This window comes from Lactuca serriola, chromosome 6 (genome assembly GCF_051521515.1).
Source record: "Lactuca serriola cultivar US96UC23 chromosome 6, Lser_US96UC23_V15, whole genome shotgun sequence".
Classification (NCBI taxonomy): Eukaryota; Viridiplantae; Streptophyta; class Magnoliopsida; order Asterales; family Asteraceae; genus Lactuca; species Lactuca serriola.
The window spans coordinates 141760935-141772660 of record NC_136413.1 but is presented as its reverse complement, the minus strand read 5'-3'; the positions used below and the strand labels follow the sequence as shown (position 1 = coordinate 141772660).

Genomic DNA, 11726 nt, shown 5'->3' with positions numbered 1-11726 from the left:
TATTTTGGCACATACTGTAATTTAATTATTTTTCACTTTATATAAACAATTATACGATAAGAATATACAAGTTTTCAAGTTATACAACAACTAAACAAACAACAAAAATAACAAATTGTAAACATTATTCTAACAATTTATTTAACTAATAATTTAAAAAAATAAGGATATTCTAACCATTTTATTAAATGTAAAACCACCAGATGTACACTCTACGCAGTTTCTACTTGTATATTCAAACAACCACTAACAAAATAGCATTTAAAGTTCAAGTATACTAAAGAAATATTAAAACTATCAAACACAACAAAATTACCCTTTCACAAACTTTATAATTTCTATTTTTTACACTAAATAATACAATAAATGATAAAATAATAAAGAGTTAAAATCTAACCATATTTGTGGGATTGTTGACATAATCCTCCATTTTCTTCAAAAACTAGCCAAAATCGCAAAAATAGCCCCGAGATAAAGAGAGTTTTTGTGTAGAGAAGGGTGAAGAATGGAGAAAAAAAACGTTTATATAGTCAAAAAGAGGGGAAATCACAGATGGGATCCTAATTTCGCAGATGGGGCAATTCCATCTGCGAAATTAAGGGTTATTTTTGCAATTTCGATTTTTTTTGCTATTTTTGTAATGTAATTAGTATAAATGACTATTTTTATCATTTTCTCTAGACACACGATGGAAATAATTCTTTTAACAAGGTTTCCTATATTTGCCCCTACACATTAGGTCATCTGGTATGGATATCACGAAGCCATTCGTGGTCCAGGTGGCCACGGTGGTTTTCCGTGCACACCATCCCGTTCCTCTCGTGGTGCTGATCTGGAACCACGAGCGTGGTCTCTCGTGTTGGCCATCACAATTCACCACGGACTCTTTCTTCTCTCTTCCTCTCCTCTTCTCTCTTGAAGCTTACACCCACAACGACCACATTCCTTTGTTGTGAGTATACCGAATTAAGAATAGAAGGAGGGTGGAAGAAGAAGATGATGAGGTGTATACACACCACGAGCCTTCTCGTGATGTGTATACATGATGGCCTTATGTGAAGAATCGTTTAAGTTTCTCCCATATCTGGCCCCACATAGTACACCATGGGGGCATGGGAGGAAATATTTTAAAATAGTTTTCCATATTTGCCACTACACAACAATGAAGGAATACTTTCCCCAAATTTCTTCCATGACGTGGTATCACAAACATTTTAAATTACTTTTAAAGATATAAAGAATTGCCTATTGGTATATCAACTCGAATACTTACTTGATTTCAGCTTGATTGAAACTTGATTTTCACGAGTTTATTTGGATTACAGAAGTACAATGGTTATGTATTTTACTATATAATAAACAGACCACATAAGTTCCACCAGATAAAAATAGCATTGCAGTAACACATAAACCAAGTTTTTTAAGCGTCAATCGTACAAATCCAGAAGTTCCTTCACTTTTTAACAAAAACAAAAAATAATAATCCAAGTGAAGCACAAGACCTCAACTTTCATATAAACCAAAATTATACTACTAAGTAACCCTATCGTCTTCTCTCTATCTTTTCCATCCCAAAAAAAAAAAAGAAAAAAAAAAAAAAAAAAACCCTAAAGTTCATCGTGTTCATCATCATCTTCCGTTGACTCAGCTCCACCACCTGGAGCCCCACCAGACCTCTGATAAACAGCTGTAATAATTGGATTACAAACAGCCTCAACTTCCTTCAACTTCTCATCATACTCCTCCTTCTCAGCCGACTGATTCTCATCCAACCATTCAAGCGCCTCCTTTGTTGCCGACTCAATCTTCTCTTTCTCATCGCTCTCAAGCTTATCAGCCAATTTATCCTTATCACCAATTTGATTCTTCATGTTGTAGACATAAGTCTCAAGGGCATTTCTGGCATCAATCTTTTCCTTCACCTTTTTGTCTTCTTCAGCAAACTCCTCTGCCTCCCTAACCATTCGTTCAATCTCCTCCTGACTCAATCTCCCCTTCTCATTTGTTATTGTTATCTTCTCTGATTTACCAGAAGCCTTGTCCTCTGCCTTCACGTTCAATATACCATTTGCGTCCACCTCAAATGTCACTTCAATTTGTGGTGTTCCCCTGAAAATACAATCAATTATGTTTAGTTTTAAGTTTAAGTTTAGCCCCTGGAAAACAAAAATATTGACAAACAGGTCACCAACCTTGGAGCCGGTGGGATTCCGGAGAGATCGAATGTTCCGAGAAGTCTACAATCTTTTGTCATACTTCTTTCACCTTCGTAGACTTTAATGGAAACAACAGTTTGTTGATCTTGATAAGTTGTGAAGACTTGTGATTTTTTAGTTGGAATGACTGTGTTTCTTGGGATCAATTTCGTCATCACTCCCCCAACGGTTTCGATTCCGAGAGTAAGAGGTGCCACGTCCAAAAGAAGAATATCTAGTAGGCAGTAGCATATATTTATTTGTCAGAATATAGTTTTATTTTTAATATATAATAATAATAAGAAAAGAGTTTGAATTACGGGATTACCTTTAGTTTCGTCACCACCTTCACCGCTCAAAATACCTCCCTGTACGGCGGCGCCAAAAGCGACGGCCTCATCGGGGTTCACACCTTTGTTTGGTTCCTTTCCATCGAAGTAATCTTTCAGAAGCTGTTGGACTTTTGGGATTCTGGTACTTCCACCGACGAGGACAATTTCGTCAATTTGGCTCTTCTGTAAACCGGCGTCGTCCATGGCCTTCTTGACGGGTCCCATGGTCTTTCTGAACAAGTCGTTGTTGAGTTCTTCGAATCTGGCTCTGGTCAACGGCTCTGAGAAGTCTACACCGTCAAAAAGCGATTCAATCTCGACTCGGACTTGATGTTGGCTACTCAAGGCTCTTTTGGCTCGCTCGGCTTCCCTTCTTAGCTTTCCAAGAGCTCTGTTGTCTTTGCTGATGTCTTTTCCGTGCTTCTTCTTGATTAGCTTGATGAAGTACTCCATGATCCTTTGGTCAAAGTCTTCGCCTCCAAGATGGGTGTCACCGTTTGTTGAAAGAACCTCAAAAACGCCATTGTCGATGGTTAAGATACTGACATCGAAGGTTCCACCACCAAGGTCGAATACCAGAATGTTCTTTTCTCCTCCTTTCTTGTCAAGACCATATGCGATGGCAGCAGCTGTGGGTTCGTTGATGATTCTGGCAACGTTCAAACCAGCAATCACACCGGCGTCCTTTGTTGCCTGTCTTTGGGCGTCGTTGAAGTATGCTGTATGAAGGAAGAATCGAATAAGTAAAGAAACAGTTTGAAGGACATCGTTCTTCAAGGGTACAAAAGTAAATTCTGTTGTTTTACTAACCTGGAACTGTGACAACTGCGTCCTTGATCTTCTTTCCCAAGAATGCTTCGGCTGTCTCCTTCATTTTGGTTAGAATCATGGCGCTGATCTCTTCAGGACTGAAAACTTTTGTTTCCCCACCGGAAAGTTTAACTTGGATGTACGGCTTTCCATCTTTGTTCACCAGTTTGTAGGGGACGAGTTTCATATCCCTCTGGACTTCTTTGTCCTCAAACCTGTCACACAAACATAAATTGCTCAACATTGGGAAGAAACATGATTTCTGATATCTAAACAACAAGCAGATTGGAAAAGTTGCATACTTTCTCCCGATGAGTCTCTTGACATCAAAGATGGTTCTCTCTGCGTTTATAGGTGCCTGATTCTTTGCTGCTTCACCGATCAACCTCTCGGAGTCTGTGAAAGCCACCCATGATGGAGTGATACGGTTTCCTTGGTCGTTGGCTATGATTTCAACATGGCCATTCTTGTAAACACCAACACACGAGTAGGTAGTTCCAAGATCGATCCCAATAACAGTTCCTAACTTGTTGGCTTCTTCTTTTGCAATGGAAATTGCAGATAGACAACCTGTAACACATTAAGGTTAGTATATTAATGTAACTCATCTTCATTTGTTATCGAGAATCCAAAACATGAAAGGAAATATGATGTTAATTGCAAAGGCATGAGACAATCAATTCGAAATTAACCAGGACATACTACGATAATTATTGTAAAAACTTGTATTAGTTATAAAAGCATGCCAATTGTAATTTGCTCCGATTGCAGAGGATATCAATTGATTCAAAATTTCATCTAACAATTTACACGAATGAGTTGTTAGAATGTGTCAATGTGACACGTGGCTGGCCCCTGTGTGTTTCCAAAGTCACCTCAATAACTCTATGTTTAGGGCCGCGTATAATCCAGATCAGTGTATAGAAATTGAATTAAACAAAAAAAACCGATCAAAAATCATAGTAATTGAGAAATGTCAATCACTAATCTCTATATCGACAATAAACACTCAAGTAGAAAAAACTCTCTTTTACGATCACAAAACGATTTATCTACTTAAGATTAATAAAACAAAGAACAACACTAATCAACAATGTAAACATCAATACGAGCTGAAATTCAAACATATTCGAAACGAAAACACCAAACTTTTCTCAGATCTCAAAAACCGAATCCAAACCACACTGAAACTACAAACGATGTCACAATAAACAAGCAAAGATGCAAATCAAAACTAAAATTACATTTGTCACATATATATATACTAGATTCATAGTTTCATACACAATATCAAGAAAACAGTAGCAACATAACAAGTCAAGATCTGAAAACATTACCAATTAAGATGATCGCTAGCAGGATGCCGGCGCGACCCATGCTTCACCACTCTGCTCTCTAGCTTTTATGCTCTTTTGATAATCGGCGTAATGGAAAGGGTTTTGAGCTTTGAAACGGAAGGTTTCTTTTTTACAAATCAGATCTGTGCGGGAGGGAATTTATATACATAAAAGCGCGCGTGTTGTACATACGCTTACATAGAAGCGCGTTGAATTTGTTCGGGTCTCTCGCGAAGACACTCGATTTCATGTCATCGATGATGACGTGGACCAATCAAATTTCAAGTATGGGTGTTGTAGCCAATAGGGATGGATCTCGTGTTGTGTCGCCTCCTCATGCACTTATTGGTTAGTTGTTAAATGAGGTCCCTGGAGTTTCGAGTATTGTAGTTTAATTCCTTAAAGTATCTGTTTGTGGCTTTGTGTGTATTATTTATATTTTTTAGAATTAACTAAAGTTATCAGTTACATTATCTTTGTTTTATCTTAACCAAACTACATAACATAACGGCTTAAAGTGACTACTATATGTTTGTGGTGTATTAGGGAACTTTAACAATAACAATCACATGTAATTATATTTTGACTAATTTACGCAAATGATCCTTAATGTATGCCAAACCAGACAAGTTGAGTCCAAGTTTTTTTTTTCTTGCAACAATAGTCTTTACGATGAGATTTTAATGCAAGAACAATTTGTCTATCGAACGACGTTAGAAAGGGGCCGTAAGCCTCATCACGTACCTGGTGGTTGGCACATTAAGGGCAATTTGTCTTTCTCTTTTTACCTCTCAAGTGTACATCTATGTAGGGGGTTATAAACTCTTTTATAAGGATTATATATATATATATATATATATATATATATATATATATATATATCATCATTAAACCCACATGTAGGCTTTCTTCTTCCTTTATTTCGTCATTCGCCATGCACCGAGGAGCAAAATGGTGATTTGTAGTGTAGACGACTTGCGATCATTCTCACGTATCGGACAAGTATCAACCATGTTCAACATTTCCGTGCACATTGAAAAACTAACTCCAGCTGTTTGTTTATTAGTTGGATCAACCCACCAATGTTTCATAGGACCATGGGCATCATTCTAGGTTTGTTAATGTAAAAAAAATATAATGCATGCAGTTGTCATTGAAGTTACATCACAAGCAAACAAGTACATGATGATGTTGATTCCAAGCTAGTATGTAATTGTAGGGTTTAGTTTGAATAGTATTTTGGATGTACTTTGGTTGGTTTAATGAGAAATGTGTGGTGGTGACATTGTGTGACAACCAAGAGGTTTAGTAATCACTATTAAGAAAGAGTAGGAAAATAGATGTAATGGTGTAATATTGTAATATTTGATTTTGAGATAATAAAAATCGAATGTGTCATTACATTTATTTGTTAAAACGACTATTAGGCTCAAAAATATGCGTCTAAAAAGTTGTATTGTTTCCTAAGCTGGTTAACGTACTTGGAAAGTACTTGTTAACATGATCTAAATGATATAAGATTTGTAAAAAGCGGACTTGTAACATCCCAAAAATTTTAAGCCAAATTTAAACTTTTTCAACCATAAAACCAAATAGTGTTTTACAAAAATGTTTTCAAAATATTATTCATCAGAGTGTCCCAGAAATATAGTCATATGGATGAGGAGCGGTACGGTCAAGCCTTCGCCTTGCCACGACCTTCGAAAGTACCTGAAACAATAAACTGAAACTGTAAGCCCGAGGGCTTAGTGAACTACCCCCAAAATACCAATACCATATCAATAACATATAATAAACAACATGCATATTGGGCCTTCGGCCTGACTGGACTGCCCGACTGGGCCTACAGTCTATCTGGATCTATCCCGAGCCTTCGGTATGACTGGACCACCATACGGGCCTATAGTCTACCCGGACCGCTCGTAGGATATATTGGCCTTCAACACAAAGCAGGACCGCCTCAACCAAAACATCAAGCATATAACCATGTGCACAAGACTAACATATGCTAGCATATACAGATATCAGATATAACTATCTCACAGATCATCGATCATAGCAATCTTTCATAACCAGAGCACCGACCTAACCAGGTCACTAACATATCAATCGTAACAGATCATAAGAGCATAACAACATACTGTCTATCTTGATACCGATCTAACAGATCATAACCACATGTAGCATACTGTAACCAAGATAACAACTAAAAAGGGTCGGCCTTGGTGCCTTAGACCCTATTGATATAGTGAAGGTAACTCACCTCACAATGTCGCACTGAAAATGATAGGCTCAAACTCTCGAATCACCAACACGAACTCTGCCACCTATAGTTACCATAAAACCCCTTTTCCATAAATTTCCAAATTACTAAAATACCCCTAGAGGTCAACTTGGTCAACCCTTGGTCAAAGTCAAAGTCCACAGTCAAGGTCAACAGTCCATGTTGACCCGACTCGTCGAGTGTAGTTCTCCGACTCGTCGAGTCCTTCCTGAACTCGAGAAGTCGTGAATTCCTTGGTTGACTTGTCGAGTTTCCCTATAACTCGTCGAGTTCATGCGTGCCTAAAGGTTAGGAAAAACCCTAGTCAACTCACCGAGCCCAACGCAATCTTCATCGGACTCGTCGAGTTGTTCATCAACTCGTCGAGTTCATGGCCATCTTTATATGACTAGCCGAGTCGACCTTTCGACTCGCCGAATCCTTCACCCATACAGATCCTTTTTAAGCCATGTTAAGGCTCAGAATTGTAGATCCAGCCTCCCAAGGCATGTTTATCACTTAAAGTTGCAAACTTTACGTGTATGCAAGGTGATAATGATCTAAAACAAGCTAAAGAAAAGGTTCTAGGCAAAAGAGCTTCACCAACATGCTAAAGACTGAGACTTTATGATGATAAGGGCCAAGATGAGCCTAGATCTGAAGTTGCAAACTTCATATCTTGGTTCATTACTCGAAATGCAACACCAAATGCCCGAAATGGTCCCAAAACTCAAAAGAGAAAGGGGGGTTTAACTAGAAGAAGCTCCAGGTGATGAATTAATACCTCCAAATGGTGATAAACTGAGGTAGACTTCAGATCCCTAACTGTTCCTTGCTCAAAACTTCTTGGTCTTCAAACCTTTCCTCACCAAAATCCCTCTTCCAAGCTAAGAAACACACCAATATAGAGAACAACACAAATTAGGGTTTCTGAATTCGAGGGGAGCATTAAGTGAGGCTAAGAGAGGTAAGTGATCCTTAAATAGGGTGCAAAACCCCGAAAATTAGGGGTTCATCTGCCAGCTCCTACTCGTCGAGTCCCTTCTTGGACTCGGCGAGTACATCACTAAAACACGCAGACCAACCTGTTGCTACTCGACGAGTAGGGCAACCAACTCGTCGAGTAGACCTCAAAAACAAGAAAATCCTTATATTAATTCAATACCTGAGAATCTGGGTGTTACAGGACTCCAAAGGAAAGAGTTATGGATTTTGTAAAAATAGAAATCAACCGCATAATTAAACTTAATTACGTCAAAACGGTACTTAGAGATTTGAGTTTTGACTAAAAGTGCAAAAAGAAGTTTCGTAGTACTCCTTAAGATATAAACTTTAGGATAAAGTTTGTCGAAAACGGGATCTATACGAGAGAGATATGATTTTTGTAAAATCATTTATTTTTACCCCCGTTAAGCATGAAAATCAAAGTTAAAACTAGTTAAAACAACCTCAAGGAGAGTTGTAGTACCCGTTGAGATCATCACAGAGATATAAAGAGGGCTTAGATGAGAGCTCGCACGAAGAAGTTATGATTTTTGCAAAATCTTTTCGTGCGCGCAAGGTGCGCATCTATGCCCGTCGCGCACCTGAAACCAGAATCGAGTAGATTGCAAGTGATGTGGCCAATTTGGGAAGTGACACGTGGCATTCTCTGGATGGAGCCACAATGATCATGCGCGACGCACACCCCAAATCCATGACTATAAATAGAGGTCGTGCAGAACTCATTTCTCACACCTTCAACCATCACTCACTCTCTCTATCTCGAAGTTGTTGCCTTTGGAGTGGTCCCGGGAGTCTTGAGTCTTCTGATTCAACCCTACATCAAAGGTCTCACGCGGCTACGACCCCTATTTCACTATTTTAAATGTTTTACCGGGGGGGGGGGGGGTACATGCTTTATCAAAATATATTTATGATCTAAAAAATATTAATCGTTTTATAAAGCTTAAAGCCTTAGGATAATGTAGCTATAAACATTATGTCTGGTTGTAAGCTATGATATTATGCTAAGAGTTATGATGTTTGATAGTCTAGGAAGAGATAATACCTAGATTTTATAATGGCCAAATTCATAGGATAACATAGTACCTAGAAGTTATGCTAGTTAAATATATGAATATGCATTGTACATAATCATTACTCTGCCCAAATATCTAGTTATCAAATTAACCATAATTAGGGTGTGTGTGTGTATATATATATATATATATATATATATATATATATATATATATATATATATATATATGAGATAAAAAGATATAATTATCAAATATAAAACTAAAGGTGTTTATATTAGGATAACTATTGGAAAGATAAAATATAAAATATCTAAGGTTAATGCGTTAGGGAGCTGTTAATATTCATCCAATAGCCTTGATTAAATTCAGCTTCCCCGATATCTATAATCGTTAATCTTGCGAGAGTTAAAAAGATATGTACATATCTATACGAGGATTCACACCCACACCTGCGATTGCTAGCTACAATCCTGATAGGATAACTTTCTTATTAATCACTATTCGACGTCCGATAAAGTGTCGTAGCGGGGCAATTATTAGTCAAACAACGTCGATTATGGGGGCTCATGGTAATACATTACAATCACCTTAGAGATCTGACTACCATCATGGACACCTTAGAATAGCAGATAAAATATAGTAGGGTTGTTAGATATCCTAGAAATATAGAAAATTAGGATTTATAAAATATCCTAAAAAATAATAAGATAGGATCGGTAGATATCCTAAAAAGATAGTAAGCTACGGTTGATAAAATACTTTAGGAAAAGTTTTTCTAAAAGAAAAAATGATTCTTAAATTTATACAAAAAAATAAAAGTCGGAAACTATAATAACTTGTGCACTCGTCAACATTATGTTGATGTTTTTAAGAAATACATGTATTCTCAGGGAGATGAGTGTGAAAGATTGTTGCGTCGAGAAGGAGGAGGTCTTCGTGGAAGCTTGTTGAAGTTTAGTTTCGTTTGTTTATCGTTTCTAGTAATGTTTAGGTTATGTGCTTGACTTTTAAACTATGTAATCCCAAAATAATTTATAATAAATAAAAGTAATGTTTGTGATATACTTTTTGTGTTACGTTCTATATATATATATATATATATATATATATATATATATATATATATATATATATATATATATATATATATATATATATATATATATGCTTCGATCCAATTTCCCCATGTTCGCACCGCCCGACGTTTCTGTCGTCGGTCGGGGGTGTGACAGATTGGTATCATAGCTATAGATTATAGCGAACTAGTAATTCCTTAGGAACTACGACTATAACGTAAGGCATAAAACTCTAAATTACTTAAACCTAATAAAAGTATTATTATTAATTACCGTATAGATAAACTACTTACGGAAGAGGTGCCTAGGCTGGAAAAATTGTCGTTTGGTTTGTTGGATTACAGAACGGCTATATGCTAAAATGGTCTTGCCCTCCGACTTTTCCTACCTGGCCAATCCTTGTTTAGTGGTCTTGAAGTGCACAAACATAGAATTAAGAAAATAACCTAATCAAACACTAATCAGATAAAGAGTTAAATGAACTCTTATAAATATACCCTCGTATCATAAAAACTTTCCATTCAAATCACAACTTTAGATATTAGGTCAAAAACGAATCCTAGGGTTAGTCTAGTACTGCGGTCGTACCACAACTAGACCTAGAATGCGCAACTAAGTTTTATTATGGTCCAACCGACGCACGCCTAAACCTAGATGTCGTAGTTGACAACCTAAACACTTGAGGATTTATAGATCAGTGGTTTAGTACACCTAGTTAAGATATTAAGACGAGGCCTACGACTAGAGGATCTCCGGATCATGCTAGTAGCATAGATCGACGTCTTGAAGACCAGAACCTTAGATCAAGACCTAGTGCAAGAGGATGGTACACCTTGAGGATATCTGGAATAAAAACAAGCATACAACATACCGACCATATAGAAAGTTACCTAAGATATGGTACTATCTACTCCCTCTCTCTCTCTCTATATATATATATATATATATATATATATATATATACACACACACACACACTATAATAGTAAATTATATGTATTATATATTATTTCTCATAAACATCTTCCTGGATGATGTCTTATGCAGGAAATCATAAACATCCACAAAGAGGGCAGCCTCGCCACCATCATTCCCGAATCCATCAAAGAAACTTTTCCCCACCCACAAATGGACACCCCAAGTGGATGAGTGAATCCATGAGGATAGTATTGGGTTTTATGAGGTCGGGGAGTCCTCCCAGGCGCGATCCCATCCCAGAGGATCCCACAAATCGAGCGATCTCAGTGTTGGTCCTTCAAGTAGCACGACACGAGGATCGTATACATCATGCTAACTTACCTTGCTTCAATGCTCAAATTATCTCTTAATAACCACCTAATGATATATTCACAAAGGTTAAAAATAAGCAAATACCCTTTAGAGGATCCCTAATTTCTTTGCCTTATTTTGCATATTATAACCATATATCGAAGTTTTAGGAATAACTGAAGGTCAAAAGTTAGGAGATCAAACTATAAAAATCTTTTCTTGAAGATCTCCAATACCACATAAGATGGTTATCGAGTGCTTAAAGTCTTCAAAATAATGTATCATTGGCTTCACCTATTTTTGCTCATACAAACTTTAAAATAAGATATCATTGTACAAAAATTAACTTATTTTTGTATTTAACTCGTTTCATGTGTGATTTATCTTTTTTTACTTATAAAATTTTTATACAAGAACAAA

General features: G+C 36.9%; 1 protein-coding gene across 1 annotated transcript; it reads right to left on the bottom strand.

The window, feature by feature from the left end:
• Window positions 1-1394: 1394 nt before the first annotated feature.
• LOC145056971 (luminal-binding protein 5-like) lies at window positions 1395-4817 on the bottom strand. The gene is made up of 6 exons (XM_079004711.1): window positions 4675-4817; window positions 3640-3907; window positions 3338-3552; window positions 2524-3246; window positions 2193-2430; window positions 1395-2109 (listed from the first exon to the last, which is right to left on the bottom strand). Exons 1-6 carry the CDS (start codon window positions 4712-4714, stop codon window positions 1608-1610), a joined length of 1986 nt encoding a protein of 661 aa, XP_078860837.1. The 5' UTR covers window positions 4715-4817; the 3' UTR covers window positions 1395-1607.
• Between the last annotated feature and the right edge of the window lie 6909 nt (window positions 4818-11726).